The following is a 19,406-nucleotide window of genomic DNA, read 5'->3' on the forward strand; positions in this document are numbered from 1 at the left end:
CACACACACACACACACACACACACATATATATATATATATATATATGTGTGTGTGTGTGTGTGTGTGTGTGTGTGTGTGTGTATATTTATGCATACCATGGTCTGTCTAAATACTTAATTCTGATTGGCTTGCAGGTATGCATTATAACCGTTTAATGCACATGTAGTTCCAAGTCAGTTTAATCACCATTCTATGTTAATGTGCTGCTTTAATTGATGCACACAAACCCACAAACATCACTTGCACACAAACACACACACACACACACAAACACACACACAGAGAGAGAGAGAGATTGGAGTTTGGAGATTCCTGATTGCGATGCGCACACTTGTTGTCAACGCTGCCCCGCGAATATTTATTTATTTATAAAAATTGTTGTGTTGATATTAGAGTCCAACAGAACAGAACAGCCGTCTCACCGTTTGTAACACTCCACATGCCGAAGTTGCCATATTGGACATAACAAGCTTGCTCGGTAGCTCAGCCGGCACGGAATTGGATTTAGGATGCGGAATCCTTGGGTATGAATTCCGTCGAAAACACGACTCGCGATGAAAGAGCTGAAAGATGAGAGATCGAAAAACAAGCTAAAACGGCAAGCTTGTGATTGTGTTTTTACATCACACATTCGCTTTTGTTCATTCTATCGGGTAGGTTTTGGTGTAGTGCAGTTGGTACGTTATTTTAAAACGTCACAGAGCATTATACTTACAGCGCCACTCAACCATTGATCTATATATACTATTATAAAGATCAGTGCACTCAACAGACATTTTAAATCAGAACTGTGGTTATGCCTACAAAACCAACGTCACATTATACATGGACGTTTCACATCAAACTTGTCATAAACGCAGTACGTATTTCGTGTCTTGCGAAAAAGTTCCTTGAGGTATGTTTTTGTCATGAGACCAGATTGGGATTTCCACAATTTTTTTTTGTTGAGAAAATGCATGAATATATGCTGTCATGGTTTAATTTTTTCTTAATTTGAATTAGTTCATTAGTTTGGCATTAGTTTGTTTGATTGTTTTAGTAACTGACAAATTGAACATTCTGCTAATGCTGAATGTTGTTCCTGTTTTGGTCTGTGAAGACTGACGGCTCAGATTTTTATTCTGTTTTTAACACCAGATAGAACTAAACGGAAGGAGATGTGTGAACATACAGCGCATGTGTGACAAAGAGCACATCTGTTTATTAGCAATAAAGCAATATTTATTTTTATACTGTATAATCACAAAGAAAACCATTCATTTTATGTTACTGCTGTATATAGTCTATGTTAGTTTATGTTTGAGGGCCTGGTCTGCAGACACACTTGTTTCTCAGACCTAAGTGGACCTATGAAGACCTCTGCTCTCAACTACCTGTAACTTCTAGCAGATAGTTTACTCAAATAATAGTGTATACGACAAGTTACTGAGACCACAACCAAACTACACAGAATGAAGAAACTTATCCTTTTTACAAAGAATTGAAAGTTGATTTATTATCTGGTCTCTCACGTTCAACAGATTTCTGTTCTTTATTATTAGCTCATCTTTTTGGTCATGTTAGTTAGTAGCGGGTCTCTTTCTTCTCTGAGGTTGTTAATCTGGGTTAGTAGCTCATCTGTCTTCTGTAAGGTTGGTGATCTTGGTTAGTAGCTGGTTTGTCTCTTCTGTGTAGTTTGTATGGATGTGGACACACAGCACTATGACTGCAGTCAGCAGAAGAACACACAGCAGCAACAAACACACTACAGCTGCTCTGGAGCTTCTGCTTTTCACTGAATCACTTCCTGAAGATGACAGATATGATAAAGATCTGAGGCTACAGTTCGCACAGGCTTACCAAAACTGGACCATAGAAGATTGGAAAAAGGTTCAGACATTCTGATGATAGGGTCAGAATTTGGCATAGACATCAATAAATCCTTCCTGCCTTGTATCAAAGGTTCAGGCTGCTGCTGGTGGTGTAATGGGGTGGGGGACATTTTCTTGGATCATTTTGGGCCCCTTTGAGCGTTGATAAATTCCACAGTCTACCTAAGTATTGTTACTGATCATGTCAATCCCTTTATAACCACAGTGTGCCCATCTTGTGATGGCTACTTCCAGCCAGATAACAAGCCATGTCACAAAGCTCTAATCAGCTCAAACTGCTTTCTTGAACATGACAATGAGTTAACTACTCAAATGGCCTTCACAAACACCAGATCTCAATCCAATAGAGCACCTTCGGGATGTGCTGGAACGGGAGATTTGTAACATGGATGTGCAGCTGACAAATCTGCATGATGCTATCATGTCAATATTAACCAAAATCTCTGAGGAATGTTTCTAGCTCCTTATTGAATCTATGCAATGATGAATTAAGGCCGTTCTGAAGGCAAAAGGGGGTGTAACCCGGTACTGACAAGGTACCTAATAAAGTGCCTTGGTGAGTGTATATGTATATAGTGATTGAGTGAGTTGATATGGTGAATCACTTGTTCTCTGTTTATTAAATAAGGACAAATTGAGAAATATTACACACAAGAGGTTGCATTGACAAATGAGTGCAATTTTTATTTGCTTTAACATCATCTCATTTTTCTATGAATATTATTAAAATGAGCATCAAACATTTATTAAAAATAATAATAACCCTAACTGCACATTACAGCAAATCTATTTGGTTACCGCTTTACTTTGGATGTACAGATTTGATGTAACAGCTTTGTTAAACCTCTTAATTCCTCTCACAAATCCATGCAAATGTATAATTACATGGAAAATCAGCCCAGCTATAGTGAGATATAACACAGTCCTCATCTCCAACTCTGCTATTGGGCTCATTGGGCCCCCAGAAACTCCAGATCCTACAACAACAGATCATCAGTAAAACAGCTCAAGTTTATTTGTCATATAATATATGTGGCTCAAGTGACTAAATAGGTTTGGAAGTTAATGCATGAATGCATTGATACTGCTTGCAAAGAGGTTATGATTTAAATTATCTATACTTTTTCATACACAACAGTGTGACTGAGAATTGAGACCAAGCTGCTCACCTGTTCAGTGCGCTGCCATCAACCCACTTCCAGACCCCATCTTTATCACTGTCAGTCAGACCAATCCACACAATGTTTGCATTAGTAACCCTTGTAATATATTCCTAGAATGAAATATTATACATTTAGACCATAAGCAGTATTCAGCACCGATTCAAACACAATATTTCACTCACTTGTTCCTCTTTGTTGTTTATGATGACCAGATCTGCTCCTCTCTGCAAACAGTCTCGTCTGCTGTCATTCCAGTTCTTCCATTTAGAGGAAATGTAGTAGGAACTGTGCTTGTACGTTATCCATTTAGGGTTGTCAGAGCACTGATCTGTTCAAGGAATAGTTCGCACAAAAAAATTACATTTTGCTGAATATTTACTTACCCTCAGGCTGTTCAAGATGTAGGTGAGTTTGTTTCTTCATCAGAACAGATTTGGAGAAATTTAGCAATCCGGCTCCTCTACAGTGAATGGGTGCCATCAGAATGAGAGTACAAACAGCTCATAAAAACATCTGCAAGTAATCAACATAAATTCAGAAGCTGCATGTTTATACGGAACAAATCCATTGTTAAGGCATTTTAACTTTAAACTCTCATTACTGGCCATAATAACACTTCCTTCAGGGAAAAAGTCTGTCCCTTGTTGTCCTCTCACATCAAAATCCATCGACGTATTTGTTTAGAACTGTTTTGGACTGTTTTTGCTTGTACTGTAAACGGTGCTTGATCTGTGCATATTTCTCTCCTGGTTAAGACACAATGACTTTTTCATTGGAGAAAACAATCTTGTGGGAAAAGGACATGTTTTAGCCAGAAAAAAAAACTTTTTATATATATATATATATTATGATGGATTTGTTTATTACCAACATGCAGCTTTCTGATTCACAAAATGTTAACTGATGGACTGGAGTCATGTGGGTTACTTGTCGATTATTGTGATGTTTTTATCAGATGTTTTTTTTTTTTTTTTTTACTGTTTGATTAAGTGATGCTAAGTTTCTCCAAATCTGTTTTGATGAAGAAACAAATTAATCTTGGATGGCCCGAGGCTGAGTAAATTTTCAGCCAATTTTCATTTTTCAATTTTCATATTCTGGTTTTCGGATCTAAGTGGACCCATGAATACCTCTACACTCAACCACCTGTAACTTCTAGCAGATAGTTTACCCAAAGGCAGTGTACACTAAACGTTACTGAGACCACAACCAAACTACATAAAATTAAGAAACCTACCTTTGCCAACAACTGGGTGGTCTTCCTTGTTTGACAGATTTCCTTTCTCTGTTATTAGCTCATCTCTCTCTTGTGTGCAGTTTGTGTTCTTTGTATAGATGTGGACACACAGCACTATGACTGCAGTCAGCAGAAGAACACACAGCAGCACCAAACACACTAAAGCTGCTCTGTAGTTTCTGATCCTCACTGAAATGAAGATGACAGATATGAAGATAAATGTTTCTTAAACTCTCTTATGACTAAAATATGTCTGTTAGGACACTTTCACACTGGACACATTTGTTGTGGTCCAAATTCAAATACGATTGTTCCCAACAGGGCTTAAAAAAATTCAATCGATTCACTATGAGCAGAATCTGTATTTTAGCTTTTAGCGTCATTTTAGCGTGAACCTGCGTTCCTCTGTATTACTATCGCTCTGAAACCGGTTTAAGTAGAAAAAATACTTTTCTTTGCCAATAACAATAATAATAATAAAGAACAGCGTTTTCTTTACACACACACACACACACACACACAAAAACATAAAGAGATTCTTGATCTGGTTGCCCATCTTGCACTTAATCATAGCCAATACAGCATAATCTTTTATAGAATCTGGCCAAATTTATTAAACAAAAGAAAAAACGGTCAACGCTTTAAAGACATTAAAGTACGATATTTTAAAATGTTTGCTGCGTGATTAAAAAATGCTACTCGAATAAAATTACGTTTTGATAGGAAAAAACATAAATCGCGTAGGCTGTACGTCACATTTTATTATTACATTTAGAAATAATGTAGGCTAAAATACCGGTAAAGCAAAATGTTTACAAACATTATAAACACAACTAGGCTATTAGTTCCCTTCTCTCAACAACAAATCCTCTAAAGTTAACAGTATTTAGGCTAGGCTATATAAAAGTAAAGCCAAAAATAAATTAGTTTAAAGTGAAACTGAAGCCTACCTCTCTCATTCTGCACGAATCCAAATGTTTCCATATTCGCGACTTATCTAGATGCTAAAACATTGTAGGCTTTGCAATTCACGTGCATTATCAACATAAGACATTATCCTTTACATAGGCTATATCAGCAGTGAGGCGGTGGTCACAGATTGTACTACAGACTATTTAAATTGAGCAGTGTAAATTTTTATTTCTTTCTTTAAATGTATTTTATTTTGATAATGAGCAGGCTGCTATAAACACATTTGCAAAAATATGCTGTGTATTCATGTGAGACGCTGATGTGATCACTGCATTGTTTTCCCAACTTTTACTCCGTAATTTATGGTCATACCAACGCTGGTTAGTTATACAGTGTAATGTGGTGTTTTGGGTTGTGTTTCTTTTCCTTGTTTGAAATAAACTGCACTTGGGTTCTCCACTACGCTCGCCTTCAGTGGACTGAATCGTTACATACAGATAGAAGCAAGACATCATTCTAAACTGTAAAGCTTTTGCAAAATAAAGAAAACAGCTTTCTGCCTCGTTTTCCTTCCCGTGAACTTTGGATCGCTTCACAATGAACTGAAATCAGCACATTTTTTTTTCTTTCGTTTTGGTAATCTCTTAATGATTTCAGTGGAATACATTTTGTGTAGGCCTGTATATTCCTTTTTATGTATGTAGTTTTATTCTGTTTTCTCCATTCACACAAGCGCTGCAGGTGCGTGAGACCTTGTGTGAATCCATGTTCTACTGCACTATCCTGCAATTTTTGCTGGTTTCGAAACACACAACAAGCAGCATATTACCTGCCATTCATTTTCACTTAATTGTAAGCCTAATTCTTGGAGGTTCATGACGTATCCTCGGATAAACTAACGCCAGGGCATTGCCATTGTGACTTATCTATGATGAATTTACAACTGAGTGCAGGGGTTTCACTCGTTGGGCGTTAACATCACATTTGCATAGGCCATACTACTTGAAATAGTGATTGTTTGACTGCAAAATTCAAATATTAAATGGAATGATAAAATAACTTAATGGCCATTTGAAATTTTCGATTCTGTTCGGAACTATTCAAATTGATTTTGTTTCTGTTTCTGGTTATGTTCCTGTCAAAATTGTATTCGTTTCTGGTTTTCGTTTTTGTTCCTTGAACCGGTTCAGATCCCTGGTTACCAGTGCCTTCTGCAGAGTTGGTCTCAAACCCCATGCATTTGCATTCATCTTGTCATCACAAAATTTACCTGTAAATGATTCATATTACTACTTAAGGTACATATTACTACTCTAGGTACTTGAGTTTGAATTTGCCTTCACATAAATCATGCCAACCAAACTCAGGCCAGCTCTGTAGGATGATTGAATATAAGTCTTGGGTTCAGTACCTTGGTGTGCTCCCAGGTTTGCATGACAGCTTTCAGCTATTTTGTGTGCTGTGCAAACCATGATTTGTTTAAACCTAAACTGCCGTTTGTTATTATAATAAAATGAGTCTCTGTACCTGTGTTTTTAGGTGTTTGGTGTCTCTGGATGTCCATGTACTCTTTTCCTGTATTGACATCACTGCTGTTGATATTAATTTCTTCATATTCTTTTTCCATCCCATGTTTCCCAGAAATGTTTATATTGCCATAATAAGACATATTCAGTCTGCTGGAGTTGAGTGTGAGATTATTAGAAGTTGTTGCTTCAAGTACACTGGACCACTCTGAAGTTCTGCTTTTTGGCTTTTACTTTTATAAGACACCACTGTGGTCATGTGATATCTTGTTCAGGTTTTTTTGTGTGTGTGTGTGTGTGTGTGTATTTAGAGGAATGGAATTCATTTTGGCAATATGGATGTGAGAGTCATCCTTAGGTGACTCTCTTTAGGTTATTCTACTTAAATGACTCTTATGGTGGGATTTTTTTGTTTGTTTTAGTTTTTTTATTTGACAGAAGATGTCTAATGCTGTGTCTTCCTTATAGAATTACACACATTTTACAGCTGCTGACTTTCGTGTAAACCGTTCTTCTGTTAAAAAAAAAAAAGATGATATACTGTATAAAGAAAATATTATATGTAATGAAGAGTGTTGATAACCAAATAGTTGCTGGTAGCCATTGACAGTATTTTAATTTTTTGTGTGAACTATCCATTTAAGAGAGAGGGTATGTGGTAGCACTGAATCACTCACAATGTTTGTAATATTACAGTCTGACAATTTTTTCTAATTATTGCTTTAATCTACAGTATATTTCTATAGGCTACTATTTGTTGCCTGTGGTGCGATAAGCAAAGGCAGACACCATGGATATGCAATAAAGTGTTCAAATGGGCCAATGTCTAAAACAAATCTGTTGTCCTTGCTATGCCGGGAGTCGAGGGGCAGTAGCTTCTCTAAAGCACCTCATCTTCTCAGAGACTGCAGCATTTGATGGGCACGGTGGCCTAGCAATTCCAGGCCGATGGTGGTTTTGCCACATTCATATTTGCAGATCAATACAATTTTAATTGTCAATTTTAATCTTAACTAGATAGTTCACCTAAAAAAAAAAAATTTGCTGTTAATTTTCTCATCCAAGATTTAGGATATAATATATAATTTTATTTTCGCAAAGTGAGTGTAATTTTAAGCACAAAAGATGGGTTTTCTTCAAATGTAACTGTAACAAACAAGTGTAATTGTTTGTTTGTTCATTCATTCATACCAGGGTGTACCTTCACCATGTGATGTAGTTAAGATGTGTGAATGGAAATTACTGTGTTGTGATGGCAAAACTATTGGGGTTGTTTTAAATTGAATAATTAGTATTTTACTGCTTTGGAAGAAAAAAGTTAACATTGGTCTTTCCCCTGCAGATTTGACATACTGTATGCATTTGGAAACAAAATGTTCCAACACTTAATAGTTAATGTGTTGCAATAACCGATGCATGTGGACAAGACGGCTAGACGGCCATACTATTACCACAGCTTGTTACTCAAGTCATAGGTTATTATGGTTAGTTGCTTTTAGCCAAAGCAACACAAAAAAAGTACTCCAGTAACAGAGCAACTGCGATTCACGGAGATATTTCTCCATTATGGGAACGATATTCAATCCTGCCGTGAGAGAGGCTACGAGCAGCCTGTACAAGTTACACACTCAGCGAAGATAGAACACACACAATTCCCAACCAATAGCGACGCTTGTTAGGCGGGCTCGCAGCTGATAGGTGGAGATAAGCCAATGAACGTCTAAAGCCCAGGCATACGAAATTTGCATATCTGGTCATTAATAACGTTTTGTTCCCCGCTGGTTCGGCCAGTTCGGGGTGATGAGTATTACCGAAGCCCCCTCCTCCCTGATCTTACATAACACCAGTGGCAATATCTTGATTGGAGAAAACGCATACAGCCTGGCTGCTGGCCAGTGCGATGTCAGAGCGTCCCCTTCCAGCGGGGAGTGAGACAGGGAGAAGAACAGCGGGCAGTGCGCATTCTCGCTCGTGGTGAACAGATCCACCTCCGCTCTCCCGTAGCGGGTCCAAATCATCCGAACCGACTCGGGGTTCAACCTCCACTCTCCTTGAGGAATCCCCTTCCTCGAAAGCATGTCCGCCCCGCGGTTCAGGAGACCGGGGATTCCACCTCCGCTCTCCCGTAACGGGTCCAAATCATCCGAACCGACTCTGGGTTCAACCTCCACTCTCCTTGAGGAATCCCCTTCCTGTCCGCCCCGCGGTTCAGGAGATCGGGGATGTGCGCTGCTCTGATGGAGAATGGAGAAAAAGTGACGGTCCGCCCATAACAGGAGATTCGCTGCTTGCTTGTACAAACCGAGTAGCCAGCGCGAGATTCCCGGAATAACTTCCCAAAAGCTCAGGAACTGACATAGCGGCATTAGCGGCTGCGCCGGCGAGTGTGTGGGCGGCGGCTCTGCACTGCTCTGAGGCGGGGCGAGCGGCACGGGCTCCTCCGCTGGCCGTGGCGTTTCCTCCCGGGACCCCACGCCTTCCTCCAGACACCCGGCTCCTGGCGAGGAGCAGTAGCCGTCACCGCCACGGTCGCTGGCCTGGGGTTATTGATCTCGTCGTCTGCTGCTGGAAAGCGCGCATCAGCATCACGTGACTCATGGCTTTGGCACGCTTTTGAGCCTCCGCGTCGCCTCGCCATCAGACGCATACGCTTTATTGGCAAGGTGGGCAGTAGTCCTGCACAGCTTTGAGGGGAGGCTGATGTCTGAGCCTAGGGTCTTGGCTGCTGCAGGACAGCGTCAATTGGCCAGTCATTTAGACTGGCGGGAGCCAATAGGACTTCAGGAAAAAATGGAAGGGAAGGAGTTCCCATAACGGAGAAATATCTCTGTGATGTCTCGTGAAAGCTTGAGAGGGAACACATGTTTGGTTGGTTATTTTCTTTACCCTACAGTCCTATATGATGAAAATAACATAAAGGTAACGTGCAAAACAGCATCATGTATGTTGTAAGCAGATGAGTCCAACGTGTGAGAAAGTATGTACATGTGTGAAGTCTAGCCTGTTTATATCAATTAACTTGCATAGTGGCCATAAGTCAAAAAAGTAGTAGTCTAAAGTCTAAAAACTAGTCTAAAGTAATAGTATAAACATGGGCTCATGTGTTCTGGTGTTGTTCGGTTCAGCACTTTACTGCTCTGCTGCTAGAAGTTTGGAGCAACAGAAACAACTACAAATTCAAATTAGAAAGCAAAATTATACATGAGAGAAAAATTGTCATCTTGCTGAATTTAGTAAATTTAAAATTGCTCAGAAACACATCTCAGTTGCAGCTAATCTGAAGTACTGTGTCAGCTGTGTGACTTCCTTACATACACAGTGGTAAATGTGACCCTCTCTGTGAAATCCAGGCTAAAGTCTCAAAATCTAGTTATGAGATAACAAGCATCAAAGTTTGATTTCAACCATTAATTCCACTATTATTTCAATCTTTGACATTGTCTTACTCAGTCAGTAATAAATATATCAATGTTACATTTTCACAGAATGTTCTGTACCTTATGAAGGACGATTTTATATAGAAAACAGTAAATCACCAAAAAATTACTTTAGCTGGGTTTTCACAGACAGGGTCACAAATGTGTTTCAAATTGAATGTACTGGGCCCGTCTCTCAAGTACTGTCACAGTAAAACCACTGCTGAGTAGCTGCTTGAGCATAAAAGAGGTAAAAAGTAATTTGAATTAGTTTATAAGTTTGGCATCAGCTGCATTTCGGTGGTTTTCTGTAATCAATATCTGTTGACAGTACATTGCTTTTCCGCTTGGGCAAGTAATTCCAAGTAGATAAAGCAGACAATAATAACATTGCCGTAGAATCAATTATATGTAATTGTTAAATGCCTGAAATGAATAATGTAAAACTTGGCACGTTTTAAAAGTACTTCCTTTATTTAACACTAGTTGCTTTTGGTTACGTGAACAACCACTTCTCAGATGCAGATGCTGAAAATGACACCAAAACCCCAAGTCTGACTGTAATAACACTTATCAGATGAACACAGTGCAGCTCCAATATACTGCTCTCACTCTCTGTTCCTCATTTAGTCTGCATGTCTTCACTTATAATACTGAGTTTTAAAACCTAGCTATACTGTCAACATAGACAGCATCTTTTTCTTTTTTACTCTTTTTTTGTTTTATTTACTTTGTTATATCCTATTGGTTTATTAGCATTAAAGTAATATTTGTTTTTATAATGTATAATTGCAAAGAAAGCCAATCATGCTGTATTGCTGCTGTATTTGTGTGTTATTTTATGTTTGAGGGGCTCGTCTGCAGACACGTAGTGTTTAACATGCAACAGGCATTAATTTGTTTATACATATCTTCCTCCCAAACTTATTTCTCACATTTATAATTATTATATTATGTACATACTGTATACTTGCGAGCTACTTGTTAAAAATGTTAAACTTTCTGTTTATCTGTAATAACTGGGTGAAATAAGTTCTAGTTGCAGGGTACAGTAAACAATCTGACAATACGGGGTTTTCTCAGGTTCATTCAGTAAAAGCACATTTATTTTAAAATAACCGAGACTTGAGTCTACTAATATCAGTCCCAACCCAGACCAGGCACTCTTCAAAGTTTTGGACTATCAGGTTTCAGGTTGCACCTTGAGTTTTTTATTTATTTATTTATTTGGTCTAAGTGGACTGTGAAGACATCTACATTCAAACCACTTTAACTTCTAGCAGATAATTTACTAATATGTGTACATTAGAAGTTGCTGAGGCCATAATAAAATGAAGTAACTTGCCCTCTTTGATTTATTAAGTTGATTTATTAGCTGGTATTTATTATTTGCTCATCTCTCTCTTCTGTGAGGTTGGTGATGTTGGTTAGTAGCTGTTGTGTCTCTTGTGTGCAGTTTGTGCTCTTTGTATGGATGTGGACACACAACACTATGACTGCAGTCAGCAGAAGAACACATGGCAGCACCAAACAACTTGTGATCTTCACTGAATCACTTCCTGGAGATGTCAGACATTAGTTTCTTCATTTTCTTAATTTCTACAGTACTGAAAGTGTGTTTGTGTTGCTTGTGTATTTCTTGGTGTGTCTGTCAATTTCCTGTGTTTCATCAGTGTTTATCGTGCTATACAGGCTGAGACATTTTTGTTCACATGATCCTTAGTCATGTAAATGACAGACTATGTCTTTGTGTTTCTCTATTCTGTAGTCCTCTGCTTTTGACTAATTTTAATGTGTGAGAAGCAGATGTATTTTCAGTGAATCAGTTGATTCGGTTCATAAAAATGATCTGAATGATTTGTTCACAAACGGTACTGATCTGTTTCTTCAGTTCAACTCACTGGCTCATTTAATTCAGTTGCAGCAGTTAATCGCTCACTGGAGAACATTATCAGTGAATGACAACTTAAATTTCAACTGGTACTTCACACAAAATTATTGTATGACTACAGAGGACTTGAAATAAACCCCTCAGTCAGGTGGTGATATTTTACTTTTGTGTCATTTTTTGTGTCATTTCTCTAACTTGAAACCTCAATTTCCCATGTAACAGCACTATGCTGGTAAAGTTGAGGCTGAAAACATTGTTTATGGTCTGTGGTTTCTCTGTTTTTCAACCAACACAAAGATACAGTGGCATTGAACATTTCTATGAAGGGCTCAGGTCCACCATGAGACGAAAATACCACACTAATGCTGGACGTTTCTGTGCATTGTTTTTTTTTTTTTTTTTGAACAGACACTCAAATGCACCTGACCTCATATGAAGTTTGCTTCATTAATAAAGGGCAAACAATGGACTGAGGAAATGGACTTGTTTTTAAGGTTATCAGTGTGCAGTTTGCTGATGTGGTTGCTGTGTGTTTGCCTCTGTCCTGAAGTCATAAACTTTCACACAGTCTGCATTCTCATAGATAACCACCGTCATCTCCGCTCTGTTTTTCTTCATTCTCTCAGACTCAGTCCTGATCACATCATCATAAATATCAGATATTTCTTAATCATCAAACATTAAACGATTTAGTTCCTTGTTCCTGTGTAGATGTGATATCATATGATATCAGTTCATTAAAGTTGGAAGTTCTTCTCAAAGAAGTTCTTCTCAAACAAGAAAAAAATGTATGATGGGACTTGATTTTGTTCATTAGAAATTGATTGGATGTTGGATGTGATTGGCAGGTTGTCCCACCCTCGCTCCAGTAAACACGTCATCAGAGAAGAGAAGAAAGCGCAAGAGGGAGGGGAAGTTATTTTAAATGATGTGTGATTGATTTAAATTATAAATCATATATAGTAAATACATAAATATTCCATAAAAATAATATTGTCATCACTGTGACTGTAACATTAGAACCATTTGTAAAGTAAATCTATAAACTTCTTTAAAAATGACTATAAATTATTATTACATTATTAAGACTGTAAAACATTACAGATATTTTAATTTTAAAGTGTATAATTATAATGAAAACCTTTATTGTGTTTGTGTTCAATAGAAACAGAATTTATAGGATGTTCATAGGCATTCCTCTACAGGTCACCACCAATGATCAAGTTCTTCTCATTTGCTAAATGTTTGAAAGAATACACAGTAGCTACAAACACACTGTAGCTGCTCTGCAGCTTCCTGAAGTCATGTAATCACCTCATGTCATTGAAATTTAGATAGAAATTACACTATTATCAAAAGAACCTACTTGTGCTATATTGCTAATGTTCAAGGACATCAGAAGCAGACACAACAGGTCAATAAACAAGAAGTTAATATTGAGGAACTTATATTTTATACACAGTATTCAATTCAATTCAAGTTTATTTGTATAGTGCTTTTCACGATACAAATCATTGCAAAGCAACTTTACAGAAAATTAAGTTTCTACAATATTTTTAGTAGTAGCTTGTCAGTGATGACTGTCAAAATGATGTACATATGGCAGAAATGTAAGGTAAAATTCAGTTAATGACGTAATCAAACAGACGATGAACACTATTAACAGCAATGATTATATGTTGCAATCAAACTTATAGCAAAATTTGATAGTTTATGTTGTTTCAGGGTTGGCATCATCTGAGGTCCTCTGAGGGGTTGGCATCATCTCTTCTCAGGTGTTCTGGATCCAGACTGAAGCTTGTGTAATTCCTAGTTACCACGGGATGTCAGTCCCGTGGCAGAAACAGGGAAACAAATAGAGACATAATTAGCCTAGCTGCTGTTCCAACCAAGCAAAAATGATTTGTTCAAACCGAGCTAAGGAATAATAATGTGCATTTGATCAGATATAACTACAGTACAAGATTATGAGATGCATTATTTGAATGCTTGGCCAAAGAGATGACTTTAAAGATTTAAACAGAAAGAGTGTGTCTATGGCCGGCAGTACGTTTTTCTCTAACCTAAGAGAATTGTAAGTATTCTAAGTATTGACAGTTACTTTGTCTATTTTTGCTCCACCAATGAAAATAGTTTCAAATGAAGCCGAAGCAGAATAAAGAGTTCCGCTTCTCAGAGCAACACACAGCAGTGGCATTTTGTTCCTGAATGAATGAGTGTTTTTAAATTAATTGATTGACTAAATGATTCAGTGTAGTGGTGTCCAAAACAATAATGGACATTATCGAGTGTGCTCATTCAATCCCATAATGCACCGCAACAGCAACTGTATAACCAATGTACACTCAAAAGCTAGAGAAACCCATGAGAGTAACACTAAATGAATTCTCACTTCTTGCTAGAAGATGAAATAGGGAAATAGGGTATAGGGGCGATTTCAAAAACAGCCAATGTGTTATTGAATCACACACCCTTTGGATTACACTGTTTGGACATTGTTCACCGGAGATCGACCACGCCCGTTCACTGGACTACTCTTGTGTCTTGCCCTCAATATACCTGTTTGCCATTGTCTGACCCTCGCCTGTTTTGACTATGTCTTTAAATAAAGCTTTCCACATGGATCCACACGTCTCTCGTCTCATTCACCCCGTAACAGAATACTCTGCCATTTGAGAAGTATCTGAGTGAGTGTAATATAGTGTGTGTGTGATTGGTTACAGCTGTGTGCAATCAGTGCAGTGGATGATGGGAAATGTAGTCCGTGGTGACGTGTAACAGTTTGTGTAGTGAAAGAGTCAATATGATGGACGAGTGACCTCTGGTGGCGATCGGATGGAAGTCCATGGACAGGATTCATAACATATATTCTGTGATTCTAAAAAGAGGAAACATTTGAACACTCTTTATGTTTTACATTTTAAATTGCTGTTAGTTTAAGGTTTCTTTTGAAGAACTTGATGTAATTGTTATAAATACTAACCACATCTTGTTCTTGTTATGTAGCAACTACTAAAAAGAGAAAAGAAACTCACCCACTTTACCAAGACAACTCTTAAGAGCATTTTAGCTGCTCTCTCTCATTGGTCAGGTTTGTGTTATTGAGTATTAGCTGCTCTCTCTCATTGGTCAAGTTTGTGTTATTGAGTATTAGCTGCTCTCTCTCATTGGTCAGGTTTTCATTCTTGGATATGAACTGTTGTCTCTCTTGAGTGAGTGTGACACACAGCACTATGACTGCAGTCAGCAGAACCAAACAGTCAGCAGAACCAAATACACTTCAGCTGCTTTTGAAGTTCTTCCCTTTTCTATATTTTCCTTTAGACTGTTAAATACTTTCGACGTCGCCAAGATGCCAACAAACGTATACTACTTCCTCTCCTGGAGTAGACTGTGTTGTGTTCCTCATCTGTGTTTGAATGGCCAGTATTTATGCAGAAAGGAACTGTTTTTGTGAAAATGTTTTGAGTATTTATGCATAAAGAAACTTAAATGTTTGTTGTAACAATGTGAATTGTGTTCATTTAAATGTGGTTATATTACAAAATCGCTCAGTATCTTTATGAAAGTTATGTTTACCTTCATTCTCAGGGTCTAACAAACATGTGGAAAGCATTTCCCTCCCTATTAATGGTAAATTTATATCATGTTAAATATCAATATCGTATGATATAGGTAAAAAAATAGTGTGATAGCCAGTTTTTTTTTTTTCTGAAATATTTTCCTAGATTGATTGTTGAATTAAAAAAACTAATTAATAAATATTTCAAGTAATAATATCTCAAGTATTATATCTAATTGGTGAAGGTGAAGATCAGAGTATAGGGAAATAAAAACTCAAAAAATATATATATATAGTATTTGCAGAGGCAGCAGAAGAAGCAGAAGCCCCTAGTCTTCTGAAACTAAACATGTTATGTTGTGTCTAGACAGGAAGGGACTAGGGAAAGTACCCATGGAAGTTCTCTTGCAACCAATGATATAATCAAGACCAAATGTACCCTAGCAGATCTTTTTAGATCACCATGGTCCTTGTGTAACTTAATAATCAATTGTGGTTTTAACGCCTACAGGCAGAATATAGCAAAATAAGCATAACTCAGGTTTGCAGACACTTTTTTGAAAGTCTTGCAGCAGAGGTTTAAAGTATATTTAGTACCTCGTGCAGAACACACAGTTGATCAAATGTGTAAGTATGTGTGTGGCGACATGCACTACTAGGTTTTAGGTTGTTACAGTGTTTCCTGTTATGACAGGCTCCTGAGTTGATTGGTCCGTTACTTGATACACTGTAGGGTACTATATAGAGGGTGAACATTCTTTTTATCCAATCAGATTACTTATTTTGCTAAGAATTTTTTTTTGTTTTTTTTTTTGTAGTAGATAACAGGTGCTATGCCTTTTTTTTCTGTAGAATTGTAGAACTGTAGAATTTCTTGTTAAAATAAAGGTTTGTTTGTTCAAAAAGCCTTGGTCTAAGTAAAAAAAAAAATAAGACAGTTGTACCTCTTTTATAGTTTGGATAACTTCTTAAAAAAAAAAAGTAGAAAATCTTTTTACAATTATGTATATTAAAAAATGAGAAGGTATTCAAAACAAAGACATTTGATACATTAAAGATTGTTGAGAACTTTCTGACAAAGAGTTCCCCAAAACAATACAAAATCTTTTTTTTTCAACAAAAGACTAACAGATTAATCATGTGTGTTCGTAAAGTGCCTGCACAAGTATTTATTGAAATGTATTTACAGTACATTTAATCTGTAAAAAAATGTTACGAGAGAAAAAAAGTATGAAGTTCCTAGGACAGTGCGGTGTGTAAAATACTCGTCTCACATCCATTTAAAAGCACTGTAACATGAATAATCAATCCACCCTGAGGTATAACGTAGAGCGCAGTTTTCATAGGCAGAGTACCTAGGCTCTCCAGGCCACCAGAACCTGCATCAACAGACCAGCATTAGAAATTAATTAGAAACATTAATTTCATAATAATCAGTTCAGTTCAGTGATTCCTCACCCAGAGGTCAGTGTGCTGCCATCAACCCATTTCCATCTGCTCTCCACATCACTGTCAGTCAGACCAATCCAGACATGAGCATAACCAGAAATGTTCTCAACAAATTCCTTAGGAGGTTAAACAATAACACATTTCTATTACAAACTGACAATAGACCGATTTCATCACTCATCCAGCTACACACACACAGTATCTTTCACTCACTTGTTCCAGTCTGTTGTTTATGATGATCAGATCTGCTCCTCTCTCTGTACAGTATCTTCTGCTCTCAGTCCAGCTCTTTGTCTCAGTGGACATGTAGTAAAAACGGCATTGATAGTAAATCCATCCATCTGTGTAAAACAACCATTAGTTATTGCAGTCTACTCTAAACTGAGCAAGTTATGAAGTGTCTATTTACACTAAGTGCAAATAGCCTGTCTTATTTTAACTAACTTCACCCACCGTTCTTACAAAAGAAACAAATTTAGTAAGTGGGATTGTGGCGTGGAGTGTAAGAACAGTGGATTTACCTTAAGATGATCACATTTTCATCCCTATTCCCATTGTATATCACCTCAGAGAGGTGTTTATTTTAAATAAAATGGAGTGCCTAAGAGATATCTGATTGGCTTATAATTGAAATTGGATAAGGTGTCTTGTTGTTGATCAGACGGGTTGGCATCAACCGTAAATCATGCAGCTCATATTGTTACCATATTCAAAACCATTCCTAGACCGGTGAGGGTGCCTTAAGTGATCAGCAGGTTCAATATTAGGGGTTGATTTTAGGGATAGAGACAAGTAAGGGAGCATCCATTTATGATTTTAATAAATAAAACCATATACACTTCATATGTTATTATTGTGTACTCGCACATATTTGAGGTAAAATAATTATTTTAAATTAAATCACTTAACCCCAGCACCGCGGTAACTTTACATGGTGTTCTGTGACCCTACAAAGAGGAAACATTTGTACATTCTTTACATATTACACTTTAAATTGGTCTTAGCTTTCATGTAGTCCACTCTATGTGCACTAGAATTACTCTTGATGTGCAAATACCTAGGAATACTAACCAGATGTTTCTGTAACATGTAGCAACTACAAAAAAGACCAAAGAAACTCACCCACTTTACCAAGACACCTCTGAAGATCATTTTTCTCCCGTTTTAGCTGCTCTCTCTCTCTGGTCAGCATCTCATTCTTGAGTATTAGCTGCTCTCTCTCATTGGTCAGGTTTGTATTCTTGAGTATTAGCTGCTCTCTCTCATTGGTCAGGTTTGTATTCTTGAGTATTAGCTGCTCTCTCTCATTGGTCAGGTTTGTGTTATTGAGTATTAGCTGCTTTCTCTCATTGGGTCAGGTTTTCATTCTTGGATATGAGCTGTTGTCTCTCTTGAGTGAAGATGACTCACAGCACTACGACTGCAGTCAGCAGAAGAACACACAGCAGAACCAAACACTACAGCTGCTCTGAAGCTTCTGCTCTTCACTGAATCACTTCCTGAAGAACAAACATGCTGTTATTCTCTTTATTTATCCACTTAACACAGCACACATCAATGAAAAGCATGAAAACTGAGCAAATGCTTCTGCCTTTAAGCCATTATTGACAAATTGCTGCTATGTTGATGAAATGTATCCTTAAATAATCTCATTACCTGTGAGTTCAGATGACTGGATTCTCATTGCGTTACTGTCCGTGGTCTCTTGTCCAAATTTACCTTTTGTAACAGCAATATTTTCATAAATATTATCAATGCTTTTATGAGTGATTTTTGCATCTTCTTTATACATTTTCCAAGTTTCTATATTTTCAATCACTTACTGACAGTATCTGTGTTATCAAGATGCTGACAGTCTAACACTAGTTTCTCTCCTGGAGTGGACTGTGTTGTGCTCCTCATCTGTGTTTGTGTGGCCAGTATTTATACAGAAAGGAACTGTTTTTTTTTATTTTTATGAAAATGTACTTATGCATAAAGGTACTTCAGCTCACCACAGAACTTCACCCTAAATATTTGTTTCAACAATGTTGATTGTTTTCATTTAAATGAGATTCAAATGCATATGTTATTACAGAAACACTCAGTATCTATGGGGCTGTTTACACCTGGTCACTTCATGCGTTTTGTCTGATCGGATAGCTATCCGATCGTGAAAAGGCCAGGTGTAAATGCCCTCCGAAACGCATTCGAGATGGATATAAATCCGATAGCTCAAACCACTTCAGGAGGTGATCTGGGCCGCATTCCAGACGAAACTGGACAAGTGTAAATGCATCTGGTTGTTGAAACCACATATGTAAATGTTACTCCTCCCATAATGTTAAAATAATAAACGTGTGAGAGCGTGTTATAGGCTATATGACATTCTAGTCAG

At 37.5% G+C, this 19,406-nt stretch overlaps 2 protein-coding genes across 4 annotated transcripts in view; one reads left to right on the top strand and one right to left on the bottom strand.

The window, feature by feature from the left end:
• The window catches only part of LOC107720667 (cell adhesion molecule 2-like), a 437,719-nt gene that overhangs the window by 277,611 nt on the left and 140,702 nt on the right, over nt 1–19,406 (top strand). The gene's annotated exons all lie outside the window — the stretch shown is intronic.
• On the bottom strand, nt 2,677–6,903 carry LOC107720669 (hepatic lectin-like). The gene is made up of 5 exons (XM_016528450.1): nt 6,713–6,903; nt 4,274–4,462; nt 3,219–3,364; nt 3,043–3,146; nt 2,677–2,850 (listed from the first exon to the last, which is right to left on the bottom strand). Exons 1-5 carry the CDS (start codon nt 6,852–6,854, stop codon nt 2,721–2,723), a joined length of 711 nt encoding a protein of 236 aa, XP_016383936.1. The 5' UTR covers nt 6,855–6,903; the 3' UTR covers nt 2,677–2,720.

This window comes from Sinocyclocheilus rhinocerous, unplaced genomic scaffold, assembly GCF_001515625.1.
Source record: "Sinocyclocheilus rhinocerous isolate Xijiao unplaced genomic scaffold, SAMN03320098_v1.1 scaffold603, whole genome shotgun sequence".
Taxonomy (NCBI): domain Eukaryota; kingdom Metazoa; phylum Chordata; class Actinopteri; order Cypriniformes; family Cyprinidae; genus Sinocyclocheilus; species Sinocyclocheilus rhinocerous.